The following is a 20854-nucleotide window of genomic DNA, read 5'->3' as shown; positions in this document are numbered from 1 at the left end:
ACCACAGCCATTGCAGAGGCCTGGGCAAGGCTCGACCACAAGTTTGACCTGATGTATGCCAAGAGAGCCTTTGTGCACTGGTATGTGGGGGAAGGTATGGAGGAAGGAGAATTTGCAGAGGCCCGGGAAGATTTATCTGCCCTGGAGAAGGACTATGAGGAAGTGGGAACTGACTCATTTGAAGATGAAAATGGTGGGGGAGAATCTTAAAATTCACTTTGCCCTCTTCTGTGCATAAGATTGCCTCTATGTGTCTTTATTTCATGTGGCTGCATTCTTGCTTGTTTCACATATACCAAGTCTGTAGAGTATGTTAGTAGAGTGCAACCATTATGAGTTTCAAAAATACCATCTCCACTATGAGATCACAAGACAATCAGCACACGATATATGACCAGGTAATCATTAGCCTCTATTCCTCAGAGGGCAACAGGCTGCATTTCTTTGCCAATATATCCTGTAAACAAGTTATTTTGGAGCTAAGGGTCCATCTGTCTTACATACTGTCACTTATTCAATACAAATATACAGTCATATAGCTGCAATTTCATGATTTGAGAAACTCTGTTGCTTCAAAATGTCGCATACAATTGTGCTACAAACACTAAATGAAGAGACATTACATGCAGTGCTTAGTCTTTATTTCATACTAATTCAAAACATAACATTAGTAAAGCTTTAAGATTCAGTGAGAGCTCTCAGTTTTAAGTATATCTGCTCCTTCAAACATTTCTGGAAGATATCCTATTGAAGCTTTCTTAAGAAAATTTTATTCCTTTGATTCTTTCAATTCCCTCATATACTTGTCTCATTCCATTTTGCCTGATCTTACCAAATCTGTKTCTCCTTCCTTATGTTTTCCCATGGGTTTCACCATTTCTTATATTCTTCCCCAACCCCCACCCATTATTCCTTTATTCCTCCTCACTAGGCTCTGCTCAGAAATATCCTGCCTGTCTAATCTCTACGCTATCACCCTCCTTGAAACCCTCTCTCTTTTCTGAGTCTTCACTTCTCTGTGAGATGCAGTGTGGCAAGTAATAAAGCTGAGGTCTGCAGACATGAGAGCAGTGACCTCTGTCAGGCGGCTATGAATGCCAAGGAAATGTGTAGCCTGCAACTGCAGCTGGAAAAAGGTGTAAGGAAGCGCTAGAGCCTTGGACAAAGGAGAAAAGTAAGTTCTTGGCACTGTTGGAACCAAGAACTTACAGCTAGTCTTAGCACCATTGCTTCTACAGATTTTGCCAGGTGCCATGAGCAGGGGCACAATTCAGGTACTCTTAACTTCAGTGGGAGTTTAGAACATGCTATGCTTGAGCAGCAATTGTGTAACAATCAAAACAGGACTGGTCTGGAAGTGCAAGTATGTGGACAGCCCTATTGTCACTGCTAAATGGATAACTTTTCTGACGGAACTAAAGGCCTTAAAATGACCAGCTTGTGGAATGCAGGACAGAAGCATTACAAGTTCCACCAAACTTTCTGAAACCACAGTACATTATCAGAGCCATGACAAAGAATGCATGCCATAGTTACAGGTGGGATGTCTAAAAATGCCAGCTATGACTTCACAATGTAGTCTTCATAATTAATATTTTTGCATATTCTCATTGTTTCATGATTTTAGAACTGTGTATTGTTAAGGTATGCATGCAGATGGCCAGCCCTGGCCTGAGGTTAAACTGACGGAATAACATGAGAAACTGCTGCACGCTGCAGATGACGGAAGGGGAAGAGTGGCTGGCCAACCCCAGGCTGGGTCTAAACTAGTAAGACAATGGCAGCAGAAACTACCRGACATTACATATAGTTAAAGGGGAGTTTTGAGGACTCCCCTTGGGTGAAAGATGTCAACAGAAAGTGAAGGGGGTGCTGGCTTACTGGGGTCACTAACTAAGCTGAAATTACCAAATAAGAGTGTAAAATCAGAAAAACAGGGCCAGTGGGGAAAAAGGTGGGGTATGTGTTTATTGGGGGGGAGGGGGCATAAAAATGGTAATATAAGACAAAGCAAATCATGCAATAGGATGACACTCTGTTTGCGAGTACCTGTTGAGCAGCCCCAAAGCCTGAACAACACCTGGAGCAAGACATTAACCCCATTGTTCTGACCTTACCAAGTTTGTCTGACTTGCTTATGTGGTCAGGGTTATCTGGAAGGTTTCCCTTAACATAGATGAGAAGACATCCTGGAGGGAATAGAGGATGGACCAAACCTCCTTAACATATAGCYCTATAGTTTTTTAATGCTGGATATATTATTGATCTTTCATAAGTAAATTTCTTTAAGAAAAACAATGTTTTCACTGAAACATACGCTCATCAAATACAAATTCCAGCAGTGCTACAGAAATGCCCTGTTTTTTTTCCCTAACTGTTGGGGGCTGTTGCCCCCTTTCTGGTAGCTCAGTTTGTATTAGGTCTGCTAAAAGATCATAAAAAAGCAGGCACATCCAGAAACTTGACTGATAGATGCAAGATGTAGTTTGCTCTACTTTTTATCTGCAAAATGAATGGCTGGTCTTTGTATTATAAGCTATAGTTCTGAACATGCTATATTAGGGTAGGTAATTCTGCAAGTCCAGATCTACTTCTACAACTTTTTACATATATATACACATTTTGTGCATGAAAATTCTAACCAGAAAGGAAGTAACTCTTCTGAAACTGTATCCCAAGATGTACTGCATTTTTCTTTATTGAAATGTCATTAAAAAAAAAAAGCAGTGCAGTTCTCTGTTTCAGGCATAATGTTTGAAAGCCATTTTTTTTATTAACATAGCAGAGTTCTGTGTGGATACTAAAATACTAGAATTTGGAATTTTAGAAATACTTGAAATGAGATATTCTCAAGTCTCCCAGTAGGTGGCAACAGAATAACAGAATGGAGTTTTATAGTGGACACACTGAAGCATTTATATCATTCACCTAACTTCCGAAGTTATCATATGCAATATGTGGAAAATGCAAAGACTTTTGTGCACCATATACTGTCTACATAAGCATCAGATCAAAAGTTAAAGGGACTTGTATAATCACCAAAGAACCTCCTAGGAATACACTGTTTTCTAAGATCTGCACAATACTGTTCTAAATTAATCCAAGGTTTTGCCACTATTGTTATGTCAGTTGGATAGCTGATCTGTAAGGAATGATGTACATCTGGTAGAGGAGGGTATCTTTCATAAGATAAAGYAGTTATTGCCCTTCATTTGCCTGCTAACATGTTTTTATGTCCATTCAGAACAGAAATGATGGATCACAGGACTCAGTGGTTCTCTTAGCTCAAGATCTGTTGAACAGTACTTCTCTGTATTATTCAAAAATGCTATTTTCAGAGATTGGTCATTTTTTAAATAGAGAAAAGGCTTTAGTTTTAGGACTGCTATTTTAGTTTTGACTATTCTGTTGTATTCTGTTGTGGTGTTCTGGAGGGCACCTATGCTGCAGTGCCCAGTAGATGTGCGCACAAGGAGCCCTTTGAGCATGGTCCAGTTGGACCATCCCAGTTGTATCCAGACTGTGTATCACCCTGGGGAACAATGGCTGTTCACAAGCCCTCTGGTGTACCAGCAAAGCCACTCTAGCACTCATGCCAGATTCACTTATTTGCACACTTCAGGATTCCATGGCAGAGGCTTTTTTTATCATCAGCCCTATTTAGCTCTTGTCATCATCTACCAGTATCCCAAGGTGAAAACTGAACTGGACAGACCTATGCCAGACCTTTGGGCTACTGACCTTCCCCCTGCACAGCATGTCTTGTGCCTTTTGCATACACGGCAGAGAGGCTGAATGACTGTCACTACAAGCTCACCATCTTCCCACGCAGGCTGAAATGCCAGCATGGAGCAAGCTGACTTCATTTCCAAGAAGCCAGGCCCAGAGCACAGCTGCCTGATCTCTCTCTGGAGAAAGCCTAGAGGCCTGATCAACAAAACTCACCAGCACTTGGGAACACATTCCCACACTGTGCTTTCAGGTTATCCTCTAAATCAGGACTTGGCAACACAGATGGACAGAACATAAGGAAATACACTGCTCAGATGAAAAACAATATGCCCAAGTCTTCCTCAGGAATTTTAGCTCTGCGTTTGGCTTTCACCCCAGGCCAGCATGTATTTCCAACACTTGAGTTCATGGGCTATCTCAAGACAGAGCAGGTAGACCATTTGTTTCAGTCAAAAGCAGGTCTGCGAAGGCCTTTTTTTCAGATATGCATTTGTGAGAAATACAAGAACAATCAGCTTAGTTATCTCCAGACTCTTCAAGTTCAGCTGATTCCAGAGAGAAGGCAGAGTCACTGTAATCCTGCTGGCCAGTTCCCCCTTGCTCCTGGAAGCAGTCAACTAGTGAGGCACGACCCAGACTCTGTTCAGTGTGTATATCCAGGATTGGTGAGTCTACAGGTCCTGGGACATGTGAGTTTGAGGGTGTTGGCAGGGAAGGATTAACGCTGACCCCAAGAGGTGTCCTCACTGCCTAAGGAGAGCAGGAGAGGGGCAATGGAGGGGCAGAGAAAGTGCAGAAACAGACCAACCTGCAAACCTTTTAGTAATTGATAAGAGCCCTTCTAGCTTTTGTAGCTACTAGATCTGACATATTGACTCAAAGAATGCCTAAGAGGATCTGGGTGGTGGACTGCCCAATGTATTTTGCTGTGAGACCTTTTCCTAAGATGATTTCCTGCACAGATCTCTACATCTGTTGGAGCCACAGGTATTAGCATTTCACTCTCCCTTGTGTGCCAGAGCTTGGCTGGACCATTACTTGTTGTCTCTTTGCAGATATCTCTGCACATGAGTAAGAGAACATCTATCAGACAACAGACACCCTCCTCCAATAGTGCTGTTCTGTAAGGACTGTTCCTGATGGGGCTAACAGCAGGAAAACACCTGGTGTGATCCCTGTGATGCACAGGTGATACCAAAATGGGCAGAGAAACTTTGTATGTGGATAGCACTAGACCTGCTCTCCCCCAAACTTTCTTGGCTATGCCAATCTGTCTGCTCAAGCAGTTGCATGCTCATCACTTTGGGTCTGAGGCAGACTGGCTCCTGTCCTGTCCTGACAAGGCATGTAATCTGTCCACAGTGAGACTGGCGCGAGATTGCTTTATGGATGTGTCCATCCTGGCAGAAGCTTGTGGTGAGGCAGCATAGTCAGCCAGTAACTGGCAGGATGGACTTCAGAGTTTGTGCTACGGTGTTTTGGCAGAGACATGTTATGCAGCATGCTTAGCCATGGTATGTGAGCACTGCAGTGTAGCCTCAGCCTCCAAGTTCTGGGTAGAAAGAGGTGTGGGCATCCCAAGTTGGCTACTCTTACAACACCTCTCTAAGCACATGCTGAGACTAATAACATGAGTGGTGAGGGAGTCTAGTGTCAAAGGTGCTGCCAAAAGTGTCAACACAATCTAAACTATCCATTTGACCTAAGAGACAGGAACCAAAGCTGTTACCATATTTTTATACAAAATGGGATAGGCTAAGGAAGATGAGAAATTACCAAGGCTATTCCAAGTCTACTCCTTACAGGTGCCAGAAGGTAAATTTTATTTTTTATATTGCTATTTTCAAAATTCAAGCAGAAGAGGCAGATTCTTCATGAGATGTTGGCATTCCTCTACACTATTAACAATAAAAATCGGTGGAGTGCGCGCGCGCACACACACACACACACTTATATATCTATGTATCTATAGATAATACTCCTTTTTAAAAGAGAGGAATGTGGTAGAGAAATTATACTGAGGAGATGTATGCAGGGTAACCAATGCTTTCGCCAAAAGGCATTAAAAAGTTAGTTAAAAGAGTAACATCAACATGTTGTATGGATGGAACACAAATAAAACCAACCGATGGCTAAATGAACCATCCCAGAACCACAGGAGGCTGGAGGGAATTCTGGAGGTCATCTAGTTCTCTCAGTGTCTCCTCATATGTCAGGTGCTCCATCCCCTTAATCATCATGGTGGCCCTGTGCCTCAGTCGCTCCAGTATGTTAATGTCTTTCTTGCACTGGAAAGCCCCAAACTGGAAACAGTGCTCCAGATGTGGTCTCACAAGCATCAAAGAGAGGGGAAGGATCACTTCCCTGGATCTGCTGGCTATGCTTTTGTTAATACAGCCCACAATGTAGTTGGCACTTCTTTGCTGCAAGGGCATGCAACCTCATGGTCAACTTGTCCACTAGGATCCCCAGGTCCTCTTCTGCAAAGCTGCTTTCTAGCCAGTTGGTCCCCAGACTGTCCTGTTGCAGGGGGTTATTCCATCCCAGATGCAGGACTCTGCACTAGCCTATGTTGAACTTTGTGAGGTTCCCTCAGCCCATTTCTCCAGCCTGTCAAGGTCCCTCTGAACAGCAGTCCTGTCATCCAGTGTATAGCCTGCTCCTGCCAAGTCAGTATTGTCCACAAACTTGCTGAGGGTGCCCTCCATCAGATTATCCAGGTTGTTAATAAAGACATTAAACARTATTTGGCCCTAGTGGGCCAATACTAGTGGGACCAATAACTCCCTCATGGGAGGTACTCCTATTGGGCCMAATAGCTCCCTCATGGGGCTTGGACGCTTGTCTCAGCAGGATCTCTGCTTGTGGACCTTGTGGATCTTCTGCTCCTCTTCCCTGCTGATATGCAGTCTGTTCTCCTCTTCCTGCAGTTCCTTTACCCAGTCACCCCAACCAGACCACACCTCCCACAGGTGATGCCACCATTGTCCTCAGCTGCATGAGAGGCACCCAACTCTCCCTGCAGTTGAAAACCTGGACTGCAGCATCCTTCCCCTGGAGCCCTGTGTGTGTCAAGGTATTTCATGTGCCAAGGGCAGTTGCTCCAGTTGGTGCCAGAGATTGGGCCATGCAGTGTGTCAATGACCTCATCATGCAGTCTCAAGAACTCTGTGCTTGTCTTGGCATCTAGTTCATCCTCATTCTATATTGCTCAATGACAAGTGTCCATACTAAAATAAGGCTCTCTAATCATTGCTATTCTCATCTGCCTTCAGCAGATCTTGAAAACCCAAAAGCCACCTAGGGTCACTGTTAGCAACAATGGTTTGCATTCATATTGAAAGAAATTGGAGAGTTCTTACTTGCAGACAGAAACACTTAACTTGTCCTAAGCCAGTGGGAAGGTTAGAAGTGAAAAAAGGTACCTCTCAGAATATTTAGAATAGGGATAGAATACTTAGAATACTATTAAAGTACTGGGAAAGAGCCTTTTTGGTTTCTGGCATATCCTATATCCCATACTATCACTTATGAAAGCCTAACAGTTATTGAGCAGAAAGTTACTTTGTACCAAAATATCAAACATATCACTATTCTTAACAGAATATATTGAATAAGAAAGATTTTACCAAAAAAAACCCCAACCCCCAMACAGACAATGACACATAGGTCAAAAATTAGATTTCTTGAGACTGGTTCCATTGTAAGAATAACACTGTAACAACCTATTCCTCAGCCTTAAAACTATGATGTTATTTTATTCTGGAGAGATGTGGGAGTCAAATAGTTTAAACAATGTGGCAGGCAAAAATGATCATGTGAATTCTTCCTCTGTAAAAAATATTTGTGGCTTCAGAAATATTTGTGACTTTTCCTAACCAAAATCAGAGAAGAGAGATCTACAGRTTTATGTAAAGATTACCAAAACAAAGAACATACCAAAGTAAATGTGAACTGTTAAAAGCCAATATGAACTATTTCACACTGTTAAAATGTAGGTGTTAAAGGAGGTGACACTTACATGCTGGTTGCCAACATGGGCAGAACAATTTGTTAATTTTATCTTGTCAAAGTAGATTAACTAACCTAAAATTCAGGAGCTGTATATTTACATTTCCGCTGATTAAACATCATAATAAATGGTATGTTTCTAAAGAAGGCATGCAGAATACTCAGATTCAAGCAGTTAAGTATGCCTTCATCTTAGTAACCAAAGAGCTGCAATCATGAGGATTTCCCCACTGAGAGAAGCTTCTTCTTTCCAATGCTAAGCTAGTACTGAAGCAGCAAGCAACAAAATAGTGGAGACAACCGCCCTAATTTGGTGTAAGAAAGTATGTGGGATGCCTCCAGCTATTTCTTGCAGCAAGCATTGCAATGGGAAACAAATCGCTTTCTGTGTTTGGACAAACAAGTTAGGCTCTATACTGAATCCTGCTCCATACTGCTGACAGCCCTGATGACTGCACATGGGAATAGAGGCAATAGAAGTAAATTAAAACACTAATGGAGAGGCAGCTGGAGTAAGGACAAAGAGGTCAGGCCAGCATTTAAGACCACTCTGATATAGCACACTTCAAAATGGTAACTGCATTTACTTTTCAATTCTCTGTTTTTGGCTTTTCCTTCTATCTTTCTCTTTCTCATTCATTTGTTCTCTCATGCTCTCTTGGTCTTCTGTAATGGAATTTAGGAATGATTCTTGTCTACATGTGTATGTGCTGGCAGAACAGGGAACTGGGACTGCATGCCTCTTCTATGAGATACGTATGTATACAGCTCAGGTGTTAGAAAGTATAATGTATGGGGTGTCACAAGGCCACACTCAAATTTAATGAGCATGCAGAACCAGAGGGGACTAAATGCAAAATTTAGGGTCTGAGTGCTGCCTGTATGGATGAATTTGCACACGTGGGGTAGCTGCGAGGGCAGGAGATAGTGATGCAATAGGCAGAGTTGGGCAGCCTGTGACCTATTCCTCACTGCATTGTGACACTGAAGTGCAGCAGCAGGTGCCTGGTGCTCAGCCCAGGCTGCCTCCTGCCCTCTAGCTTAGACCAGTACTCCAGCAAAGACAGCAGCACCAAAGTCTGCCACTGCTGATCGGAAAAGGAAGGAAAGACCACTGGAGACACCATGGTAAGAGGGGATGCGGGAAGGCCACGATCATTCAGGGACCGGAAGGATTATGAGTGATGGAAGTCAAGAGGATCTGCTATCTGGCGCAGTATGGAACTCAGTGAGGGAGATGACTCCAATGGCTTCCTGCATCAGCAGCTAGAGTTAGTGGTCATGAGGGACAGAGACTGAGGCAAATGGATTTGGTCAGTGCTGCCCTATGCAATAATCTGGGGGAGTCTTCAGTGGTCTTGGCCCAAACCTTACAACATGGTAGCGCTACTGCTTCTGGACACTTGCTCTAAGTGGATGTTTACATTTTTCTCTCATCCTCAAAGGCAAGATTACAAGCCTTAACATGGGGACTAATAGATGGTATGTATCTCAATTCTAACGGGGTGAGTGAAGGAGGAAGAAACCCTAAGATACATAACCCTTGTCTGGTGCTACCAACTCTGTCCTCCAGTCCTTTCCTTCATTCTAAAAAAAACAAAACCAAAACCAAAAAAACCCCTGTGCTAATGAAGTTACTTGGGAACACTTTATAGAAACACTGACATGAAAATGATCACGACAGATTAATTTGTTTTGCACAGCTTCTGTGTTAACTGACACCTGTCACTTTCTTCCAATAGTCTGTGCCTTTGACTGTCACAGCGGCAATAAAACTTGGCTAAAATACAGACTTTCAACCTAGTGAAAGGAAATGACATTTTTCTAACTTACATTAACTGCTTGCCAGCATGGTTAGAAATATATGTGACACACCTGGGTGAGATATAGATAATCCAATCTCTTTATGCTTAAAAAAACATAGATGCAATCCCCAAACTGCAACCCAGTCCCCAAGGGTCCTCTAGCCCCAGTTATGATGTTAAAGTCCAGCTTACTATCAGTAATCTGTGCCACAGACCCCTGATCTCACTCATGGATTATGAAGTAAAGGGATGGGAAAAGAATGTCAATATCTCATTAGAGCTGGTAAGTCACAGTAAACCAAAGTTCTTTTCAGAGAGCCTCTAATCAGTGGAATTATAAGATAAATTTGATTTTGGGCCTTAGCTTTTTAGTACTCTCTGCTTGTGACTATATTTTATCAACACAAACTGGTTTTCATATGAGATAATACAAGGTTTCACAGTAATGTAACATTTGCAGAGGATTTTTAGAAATAAAACAAAAAAGATACTTACCTTTGTGGCTGTTTTAAATTAATTTAGTCCTGATGGCTGTACTGTTCATACCTCTACAGTGTATATATGTATATTTCTGGATGTATGAAGGTTTTTATACATGTATGTGTGTAAGTAAATGAGACCCTTCATTTTTCAGACTTTTTTGTAAATATGCAAAAATCTCTCAAAACCTTTTAGCATGTGAAAAACCCATTTTACCTTGTTCTCCAATTTATGTCTAGCAGTGAGTCTTATTTTGGTGCAGAAAACTACACAATTTTCTACCAGTAGAGTGGGAGGTCCAGAAGAAAGCACTCATTTCACAGGCAAGATACAGACTTCAACAGGTTCCCCATGCCCTAAGGCACACTGAGCCCTCTGGACTAAGGGTAGTGAGTATGTTTCAGAAATAGCTGTGAATAACCAGAAGATTAAGATCTGCCTTCCTACAGAAAATACTTAAGCCAGGTAGCATTATACTTGTTTTTTTTATAGAGTCAAAGACTTCCCAGGTTTAATTTCATAACAGAAGACTGTGGACAAAGGACCTGGCCCACTGAAACACATAAGCATCTTTCTATTGACCTTGATGGATGAAAGATCAGTTCCAGAATTTGTAAGATAGGTCCTAGTAGATTAGTTAGTGATGGGATATGAAATGACAGTTTGGAGCAGGCTCGAAATTTAAATATTATGTAGAGATCAGTTTATTCTGCCTGTGACTCTGAAAAAGGCCCACACTTTTCTCTACTAAAACTTTAATATCTATTTTAAAGTCATTTACTATGCAAAATTAGAAATCTCTTGTTACTTACTGGCTTCTCTCCTTGTTGGAAAATTTCCAAATGATAGTTGGGGTAGGTGAGGGTGGGAGTTGAAGCAGAAGTCACTGCAAGAGGGCTGTCTCAAAAGGCAGAGTTGAGGTAATCCAATGAAACAGATACTGCTACAAACAAGTGGAACTGAAAGCACAGTCTAAAAGGAAAGGAACCAGTTCTGTAGTCTTCARCTGTAGTCCTATATTAAATGTAATCCTGTATTAAACTTTCCTATATTAACTTTCTGGCCAAATCTGATATTAAGTCATTGAATATATCTGGGGACTGGGGACTATTCTCTGGCCTTGAGGCCAGGTAGCACAGCCTGTTTCATATTTACACATCTGAATTCTCTTTCCCTCTCCAAACCACAACAGTGGTCACCAAACCACTCCACTGGGAACCACCGTTGGCATAAGCTGTCCTCTGAATGGTGCCCAAGTATTGTCTAGGAAAAAGTTAGCTGGCACAAGCCAAAACTACACCAGAGAGTGTGCTGAATTTCAATCAGTATAGATGACTGCAGGCTAGTGTTCAATATTATGATTGGACTCTTCCTTATTCATGAGTATAGACAGGGCCATTGAGATCTCAAAGATGGAATCCAGAAGACTATAATTACAATTCCTTCAAATCAGAACCTGAAGTTGAAAAACTCCATGTGATCTGAAACTGTTTTCAGTTACAAAACTACTTTTCACTTCATCCTATGTCAAAATTGTCAGGACCAACTTGGAAGTATCTGCTTTATAATTCTACTTCTGAACTACGAAATCCAGCACAAGGTCCTTCATGCTCCTGTACTGTAAGTGTAAAGGCTTTCAGAGCAAATGGCGTCTGCCTAGTTTAGCATGGTATTACATTCTCTGTCTTCTTTTCATTAAAGTCTCTGGCTACCACAGGAACTATGCGCAAAATTATGTAAATAAGCACATTATATTGCAATGATACTGCCTGAATAAGCAGTGGACCTGCAAAGTAAAATCCAGGGCTGTTTAGGAGCTTGCAAGAATGTTTGTTTCAACTGAGAAAACCTGAAATCATTTCCTGAGATGAATATTGCTTAAAGCAACTCTTCCAACTCTAACCTGCTATCAGAGGGTAAAGGGATCAAAAGACATCACCCGTCTTGGGTTACATACAGTTGAAAAATACCACATGGCTGTGTCAGGTTCCAGCCAGGAATAAAAATAARCTAAACTGAGATGTGTTCCTCAGCTGGGACAATCCACAGGAGGCAAGGAGGGTTCTGTGTAACTGATTTTTTTTTCCCTTTTTTAATATACCCATATATAACAGCACATAGATCTCCACTTTTTTTAAGGAGAATTGTCCCAGTCTCTGGCCTGTACTTGTGCAGTCTGATTGTAGTCCATGGGGTTGAACAACCAAATGAAATGTTGCTAGCTACAATTTTACGTATTTTTAAAAAGCAATACACCAGGCAAAAGTAACTGTTAGGAATAAAGAAGGAGGAGTGATGTGCATTGCTTTTTCTGACTCTCTCTCTGGTCTCTTCCCACAGCGTGAATGCATCTCTATTCATGTTGGTCAGGCTGGAGTTCAGATAGGAAATGCATGCTGGGAACTCTTCTGCCTGGAGCATGGCATTCAGCCAGATGGCACCTTCAAGAATCTGCCCAATAAACTCAACTACGATGACTCTTTTACAACATTTTTCAGCGAAACAATCACTGGGAAGCATGTGCCGCGGGCTGTAATGGTGGACTTGGAACCAACTGTAGTAGGTCAGTATAGAAATAAACCCGGAAAATGGAACAGAGCTTACTCTTCCTAACATCACTGTGGTGTGTCACCAGTTTCCACTGGAACAATGAAGCATTTCCTTTGTATCTTGGTCTACCTTCAGATAGCATAATTTTCTTGTGACAGAGAGTGCCAGATTCTGTCATGACTCAGTTATCTCCATAGGTGTTGCAAGGATAGGAAGAGTAGGATCCCCAGCAGCTTCAGAATTCAACTATAGTTTTAGTTTGTTATATCCTGAGTCAGTGGGAAACAGCAGTTAAACAGCTAGTACACATGATTTGTATGACTTCTCTTTGTAAGAAACCTAACTCTGGGCCATGTTTATAGTCCCATTTTTGTCATGTGAATGCTGCTCTTCTCCAATTCAGATTCGAAGTGGGAGCCTGACAGTTCTGCTAGGAAAAGGGGAATTTCTGAAAATTGGGGCATCTGGGGAAACCCTGATTTTCTTCTGGCAAATCACTTTTTTTTTTTTTTCTGGTGACTTGTCCTCTGATCAGTACAGGCATAAGAACACCTTTTGTGGCTTTAGATTTCATAAATCAACAGAATGCTACAATGAAAAAATGCTTAGGAAGCAGCTTTTCCTTCTCCTTCAGCATCTTTTTTTTGGCGTCCTCCCATGACTGAAAACTTGCATCAATTCCAGTAACAACCAGACCTTGCTGACCTTGGAGCACAGCCACGCAGCTTATCGTAATTTCTCTTTCTTGGGCAGATGAAGTGCGGGCTGGGGCTTTCCGGCAGCTTTTTCATCCAGAACAACTGATCACTGGAAAGGAAGATGCGGCAAATAACTATGCCCGTGGCCACTACACCATCGGCAAAGAAAGCATTGATATGGTACTTGATCGTATTCGTAAACTGGTAAGTCCCAATAACTTTGAAATAGGAGTTTGGATTCTGCTGAAGGAAAAGGTGCAGAACTAGTAACTTGTTAATGGTCTAGAAAACAGACTGCAAGACATACAGAGGCATCATTACTAGTTCAAGAGAGAAAAGCCCTATAGTTCACTACCCAGCTGTATGGCTACATATAGATACTCTTAAAAGGTGGTTCTGAATATGTAATTCTTCATATTTAGCACAGCACTAGAGCACCAATATAGATATGGCAAGGTGAGTAAGGCAGTTCCTCATGTTTGTTTTCAGACAGACTAACTAAAAAATATATGATGTTCAGAGATAGCTCCACAGATAGAGTCAAATTTTTATGTCATGAGTTGAGCTCCTGAAGGACGCAGGACAGGATGATCACCAGCCGTTTCACAAGAAAACCTGAGCTGAATACTTGTTCTGTATATTACTGCTGACTGCTTTCTCCTTAGCTCAGAATAAGCTCATGGCTACCTCAGGGATATAGCCTTTACATTCACGTTTGGCCTGTATTCTTTCATTTTCTCTTTTGCTTTCTAGACGGATGCCTGCTCAGGGCTACAGGGATTCCTCATTTTCCACAGCTTTGGCGGGGGCACTGGCTCTGGCTTTACCTCATTACTGATGGAACGTCTCTCCCTGGACTATGGAAAAAAGTCCAAGTTAGAGTTTGCCATCTACCCTGCTCCCCAGGTCTCCACYGCTGTCGTGGAGCCCTACAATTCCATCCTGACCACGCACACCACCCTGGAGCACTCGGACTGCGCCTTCATGGTCGATAATGAGGCCATCTATGATATCTGTCGCCGAAACTTGGACATTGAGCGCCCAACTTACACTAACCTCAACCGCCTCATCAGCCAGATTGTCTCCTCCATCACCGCCTCGCTGCGCTTCGATGGTGCCCTCAACGTGGACCTGACCGAGTTCCAGACAAACCTGGTGCCCTACCCGCGCATCCACTTCCCCTTAGTGACCTACGCCCCCATCATCTCTTCTGAGAGAGCATATCACGAGCAGCTCTCGGTGGCAGAAATCACCAGCTCCTGCTTCGAGCCCAACAACCAGATGGTGAAGTGTGACCCGCGACATGGCAAGTACATGGCTTGCTGCATGCTGTATCGTGGTGACGTAGTTCCCAAAGACGTCAACGTAGCAATAGCTGCCATCAAGACCAAGAGAACTATCCAGTTTGTGGACTGGTGTCCAACAGGCTTCAAGGTGAGTGTGCTTCTCTGTAATGTTTAAAGGGCAAGTTCAGTCTAGCTGAAAACTTACGCTTAAAGTTGTAGGTCTTGCACGCTTTCCACTTGTGAGAAAAACGAACGTTAGGAATATTTGTGCGTGTAAAATGTGTCCTTTCTCCTTTGGACATGCCATTGACATGAAACTCCTAAATATTTATGTAAGTGGAAATCTAGAAAATCCCAATTGTAGGAGAGTTAAAATCTGAACAAGTATTAATTTCAGCTGAATTTTGAAAAAGGCAGTGAGAGTCCCCTCTGAAGCATCGACTGAAACTAAGGAAATACTGCTTAAAATAAATTCAATAAGGGAAATGCTGATATTAAGGAAGCTCTCAGTTAACCCATCAGACACAGAAACATTATACAGCCTCCCTGCACTGTTTACATAGCAGTGTTGGGAGGCATCATTTCCACAGTAATACAGACATTAGTAGTGGAAAAATATTTGTCATACAAAAAGATGGTTTAAGAAATCTGAACATTTTTAACTGGGACACAATTTTCTGTATTAGCTCATATGAAATATCTTGACGAAACTGTATGTTCAGTGCTTAGTAGCTGTTCAGAAAGCTAGGAAGTTGCCACCATACATTAAACAGAAAAATAACAGAGATAATTATAACCCCCATATATCATACTGGCACTTGCCATCTGGTAATTTTCTTAGTGGCTACAGTGCTCCTGCACCACTCTACCCCAGCATCTATACCTCTACTCATATTTTTCCAMCCTCGGTCTTCTGCTTTCTGGTCTTCCCTTTTTCATCCTTCTCTCACATTCCTGTTTCTAGGTTGGGATCAACTATCAACCTCCTACAGTAGTTCCTGGAGGAGACCTGGCCCAGGTTCAGCGAGCAGTCTGCATGCTGAGCAACACCACAGCCATTGCAGAGGCCTGGGCAAGGCTCGACCACAAGTTTGACCTGATGTATGCCAAGAGAGCCTTTGTGCACTGGTATGTGGGGGAAGGCATGGAGGAAGGAGAATTTGCAGAGGCCCGAGAAGACCTGGCTGCCCTGGAGAAGGACTATGAGGAAGTGGGAACCGACTCATTTGAAGATGAAAATGATGGGGAGTAATTTTAAAATACACTTTGTCCCCTAGGGAGAGCAGAATTGTCTCTGTATCGCTTTATTGCACGTGTCTACCATCAGGTCACCCCTTTGTGTGCAATATACAGAAATTTAGAAGGGGTCCTACATGGCCATTTTTGTTCCATATATCACAGGTAAATTTTCCTGTGAGATATTATCAATTGTAGTAATGGCCCAACACTCCCAGTAATGCAACAGACTTGATCTCTTTCCTTCCACATTTAATGTCAGCCTCTTCAAGCTCTAACACACACACTAAAACCACTGTAATTGAATATATGCAAGCTTATAATGGAGCAGAGGGAAACAACATATCTTTCAAAGTTCAAATTTGACTTACCTTCACCTTTTGCTTGTTCACATCAAAAAATAGTGAAACGGAGAAACGGGTCCTCTGCTCTGTGGTTTATGATCCTCTCAGTGAACTTCACCTTAGTGACCTAAAAGTGACATTTCATTCTTCTGTGAAACATCCATTTCTGATAAAGCAGACATTTTCCTCAGAAATGGTAAAGCAATGCCATTTTTCCACATTTGGGGGATACATACCTGTGTTGTGAAAACAAGTATCATTTTTGATTGGGTCCAAAAATTTTACAGCTCTAGCAGGTTCAAGAAATTTTTTTCTATGCGTCTCCATGAAATTGCTTAAATGAGAAAGTTCTGTTATAAAAAAATCTTTTTGCATCATCCCTAGTTAGTCTAAAATGTTTCACTGTTCCTTACTCTACCTGAATGGCTCTTCCTCTGCAAGTAACAACCTTTCCTTTATCCAGCAGGCCCCCGTGTTGTCTGCGGCAACCTTTATTTAGTGGACTACCTGCAAGTGAATATGCAATRCAGGTATTTTAATGTTCATTGAAAGATAATTCAAAGTAGTGAGCAAAGTTCAGGGATTTATAGGATTCACAGTTTGCTAGGCAATGACAACCATTCTTTCCTAGAAAACCCCTCAGCAACTTTTTATCTAGATCTTCTTCAGGTAGAGGTTTGCATCTCTGYTGGCAGTTACAGTTCCCAATACAACATCACATTCAAATTATATATTTTGTATGTATTATATGCATTTAGTTATCCAGATCAGTAAAATACTAAATTATGTATTTATGGAGTACTGGAAATGCCTTTGTTTAGGAAAACATCCCTATTCAGGATATACTTGATTATGTACTTAAATTGAAGCAACATGAATAAGTATTACTCAGTCCAATGGGATTTAAGGTCTTAAATGGGTTCCCTCACAGTTCTGTCCTGAATTGCAACCAAAAATCAGAAACAGAGGAAATTTCATACATGAAACACAGTAAACTAAAAGAAATTGTGACAAATCTTAACTTGTTCACCTATCTTGTGATTTAAATTTTTAAATCTTCACTACGTTTGCGTGAATAAATTTTGCAAAAAGATACATAAAAATAAAAAAATGACAAAAAATGGCAGATGAAGTACTTGCTCTGTTCTTTGGCAAATTGCTAAAAGAGATGCAGTGAAGAAGTTGAAGTTATTGACCCAGTGTGGAGTACTTTATGGGTTCTTAATCACTGGGAGTGCAGTGCCTAACGTACTGGATGTTTTAGATGTCACCCTGATCATTAATGTTATGGTTTATTTTATTTGCAAGGACATTTAGGAATCAGAGTTCCAAATCTCGCAGTAGTCTATTCACTCTTTGGAATGATTTGGAGATAACTTTAGAAGGGCTGTAGTAGTTATTAGAAGCTAGCAGCTTTTGTCAAAGTGACTCCTGGATGCTCAGCAGACAGTATATTTGGACCCAAACACTGAATCTTTCCCTTTTAGGCATCCGTTTATCTAAGCATACTTTCTGGGCTTAGATTTCTGCATGGGATGTCACAACTGACTTCCACAGGCATCCAAAACCACTGTTTATTGTGTTGTCATTTTTTGAGAACAGCTTTGTCTGGCTTTGGACGTGGGCTGCTTTCTGCTGCTATTCTGGATCACAACCAACTCTTCAGCACAGGTCCTCTGAATTCTGTTCTCTGTTCATTATTGCCTTATCCAGCCCTCATACTTATAGCCTTGGCGTCCATTGGCTCTGCTTCAGAAGATACAGTCCTCATATTGAGGATCTTTACATATTCTTAAATGGATATATTAAACCAGTCTGAAGAAAATGGAAGATTGGGGTGTTATTTTAGGCACACAGAGTAGCTTTAAAACCAGTTGCACAATGCTAATGTTATCCATTAGCAGTAAATAGAGCTTCTGTGCCTAATGGACATGACAAGGTTTATTGCCTACTTTTAGAAAACAATGGAAACCAGCCAAACAATAGTAAAGCCTTAAAATATTCTTATTGTCTTCTTAAACTAATATCCTGGCTTTCACAGGCATCATTTCCAAAAGCCACCTCAGCTGCACACTGCTTTACTAGCTTCCACAGACCTGACAGACCCAGCTCCTATTTAATCGTCAGTGCCAATCCGCACTCTGTTCAGATGGTTTAACCGGTTCTAGGCAACTCATGGCTTAGCAGTTCTTTTTTAACTCTTCCTCACTTCTATCAGGCAGACACTATACAAGCTCGCCATTGAGAGGGAACCTTACATCACTGAATCTAAAACATTGCCACGAGGCTCTGCCAGAGRTAGGCCTAACTTCAGGAAAGATACTAAGTTATTTGTACTCATCTGCTCACAAGCCTGCAGGTATCTGCAGATATCCACATCCGTCCAGGTGACAGTCCAGGAAGCTTTTGCTGCCACTGCTGCTGCCTTAGCTGATGAGCTCTGGCTGCCAAGCAACTGCACTGCCTCCAACAGGGCAACGCTGCATAAGCAGGTTCTACATAACTCGCTAGGAGGGGATGGCACTGGGATCTCTTTTGCAGGGACTGCAACAACAGCAGCACTCATGGGCTCCAGATAGTCCCTCTGAAAGCCTCATATGCATCTGTCTCCTTCCCATGTTCAGTGATGCAGGGAGGGGGCTGCACATATGTGCCCTGACACAGGACTGGGAGTACATGCTATCCTGGCCTGTTGTAATAGAAGAAACAAAGACAGCTTAGCTTCTCCCCACAATAAATCCATGCTAGTATAACCCTGCTCCTGGAAGCAGCAGCCAAAGTGCTCTGACAAAGTGTACAYGACAAAGGAGAGGCAGTAAACATCCCATATCATCATCGTGAGGGTTGCCTTCGTCATCAGAATCCTCTGAAGACATAAGGTCTTCCATAACCAAAGGTCTGGCTCTTTAGTTCAAGGTGTAACAGGCACAAACAGTATGCTAATAAGAAAGACATATATGATACTTAATACTTTGAAAAGCGTCTTTGCTGCAGAAATTTTATAAAAGGACTCCCACGTTCAACTCCTACGTTCCCTCTATAACCACTAAATGTCTATATGATATGAGATGGAGCTTGCAAGTTTGGGCTATGTAAGCCATGCTTTTCCTCCCACATACATTCTTCTGTAACATCCGCAGAATGTAATAACTCAGTGAGGCAACAGCTGAAGGCACAGCACAGGCAAAATTCAGTTTGTCAGCAGCTCACAGGGGCACTGAGAGGGCACTCTGAAGACACCAGTGAGGTTATAGGAAGCAAGGAAAGGGAGATGGGAAAAGCCACCAGGAACTCCAGACAGCCTGTGAAAGAGAGCAGAGTCTTTCCCCTCACAAACCCCTCACATTCTGCCAACCCAGTCTTACAGGTAGAGAGAGCAAGGAAGAAGATGGTGAAGAGGATGGTGATGGAAGATAATAGAAGGACCTCTCCCCTAGGGACCTCCTGGTGGCAGCTGCAGGGAAAGGAAGTGCTGTCTGTGACACAGCCGGAGCTCCTGGATAAATGTAGGCAGCTGTGCTCTGCCAGATCAAACAGGGACCTCTCATCGCCTGGGTGCCAGAGATGCAATCTGCTTTATGTACATAGCAAGACTCCCTACTTCCCCCAGGCTGTTCCCCAGCCAGCAGTGCTCTGAAGGGGAGCAGGGACGAGGGCAGCATTGCTCACGTCTAGCGTCTCCCACCTCCTCAGGAGCAAAGCTGGGCCTGTGTCCATCCTCCAACAAGCAGCGCTCCCTTATAGGGTGCTGCTGCCCTCCATTTCTCCTCCTGATGCCCAGGAACAACAGGAGGGGAAAGCGTGGAAACCTGACATACACACGGGATGACTGGCCACCTAACGTGAGGTACTTGACTCGCTGAGGCCAGAAATCACACAGCACTGGCTGCTGTGGAGCTACTCTGTGACACAGCTGGGGTATTTCTCCATCACTGTACAGTCATTCATATATCCTGCTACAGATGATGTTTCAAAATCCCACCATCAAACGGGAAATTGTTTAGACTTATAATCTACCAAGTGACTTATTTATTTATTTATTTATTTATTTCTAAGCCAGTTATTTATTTTGGGTTATTTTAAGTGAGCTATTTCTCACTTCTAAGCAGGTTGTTGTAGTCTTGAAAAAAAATTTTTTTATGCTAAAAACAACAAATACCATGCCTAACAAATGCCTACTTTTGCATAGGAAAGAACAAACTTTAAAGTCCTGGCAGAGCCAGTCTCTTGAGGTAGCGAAATCACGTGAGAAAAGCTCTTCTTTCCTACAGAGCTTAATTTCTGTCCTCCCCATTTCGAGCTCACCTTTGCCTCCATCAGAGGGAAACCCGACCAGGCCAGGCTGCGACAGGCCGCGGTGCCGGGGAGTGGCGCGGCGGGGGACGGGACCCCGCGAGCGCCAAGGTGGCGGCGACCATTGGGCGCGACCGTTTGGCGGCGGCGGGCAGCCTCGGCGGGGCCCAACGGCCGAGCCCCGCCGCTCCCTGCCGAGCGAGCGCCCCTCCCAGGCCCCYGGCCACCTTCCCGCGACAGCGCCCCTCACAAAAGGGGGATCTACCAGCTCGCCTCGGGGTGTTTCCCTCCCTCTGGGCCCGGCGGGAGCGCTTTACCCCTTCGGGCCTTGCAGCCGCGAGGCGCCGCGCCGCCATGTCACGCACCGCGGCCGGCCGTGCTCAGCCCCCCTCGTTCGCCCCAGCCGCGGGCCGGGGTGG

At 42.9% G+C, this 20854-nt stretch overlaps 1 protein-coding gene and 1 long non-coding RNA gene across 6 annotated transcripts in view; one reads left to right on the top strand and one right to left on the bottom strand.

Annotated features, from left to right (window-relative positions):
* TUBA8 (tubulin alpha 8) overlaps positions 1–18459 on the top strand; it is a 29799-nt gene extending 11340 nt beyond the window's left edge. The window contains exons 1-5 of one of the 2 annotated variants that reach the window (XM_026070447.1): positions 11008–12591; positions 13332–13480; positions 14030–14710; positions 15527–15806; positions 16609–18459. In XM_026070447.1, coding sequence (XP_025926232.1) covers positions 12324–12591; positions 13332–13480; positions 14030–14710; positions 15527–15806; positions 16609–16691 — 1461 coding nt within the window. In that variant the 5' untranslated portion in view covers positions 11008–12323 and the 3' untranslated portion in view covers positions 16692–18459. Of the gene's footprint in view, positions 1–11007; positions 12592–13331; positions 13481–14029; positions 14711–15526; positions 15807–16608 lie in introns of those variants that run through there. The other variant, XM_026070448.1, reaches the window with a different exon arrangement.
* Positions 12585–20834, bottom strand: LOC112968318. 4 transcript variants are annotated; one of them, XR_003254327.1, is made up of 3 exons: positions 20753–20834; positions 16170–16649; positions 12585–13385 (listed from the first exon to the last, which is right to left on the bottom strand). It is a non-coding gene; the product is annotated as an uncharacterized LOC112968318 (long non-coding RNA). The 4 variants fall into 4 exon arrangements; XR_003254329.1 differs by lacking the exon at positions 12585–13385 and adding an exon at positions 13466–13516; XR_003254328.1 differs by lacking the exon at positions 12585–13385 and adding an exon at positions 14654–14724.
* Between the last annotated feature and the right edge of the window lie 20 nt (positions 20835–20854).

The sequence above is a fragment of the Apteryx rowi genome, unplaced genomic scaffold (genome assembly GCF_003343035.1).
Source record: "Apteryx rowi isolate R43461 unplaced genomic scaffold, aptRow1 scaffold_31, whole genome shotgun sequence".
Taxonomy (NCBI): domain Eukaryota; kingdom Metazoa; phylum Chordata; class Aves; order Apterygiformes; family Apterygidae; genus Apteryx; species Apteryx rowi.
The sequence above is the reverse complement of the archived record's forward strand: the minus strand, read 5'-3'. Positions and strand labels throughout refer to the sequence as shown.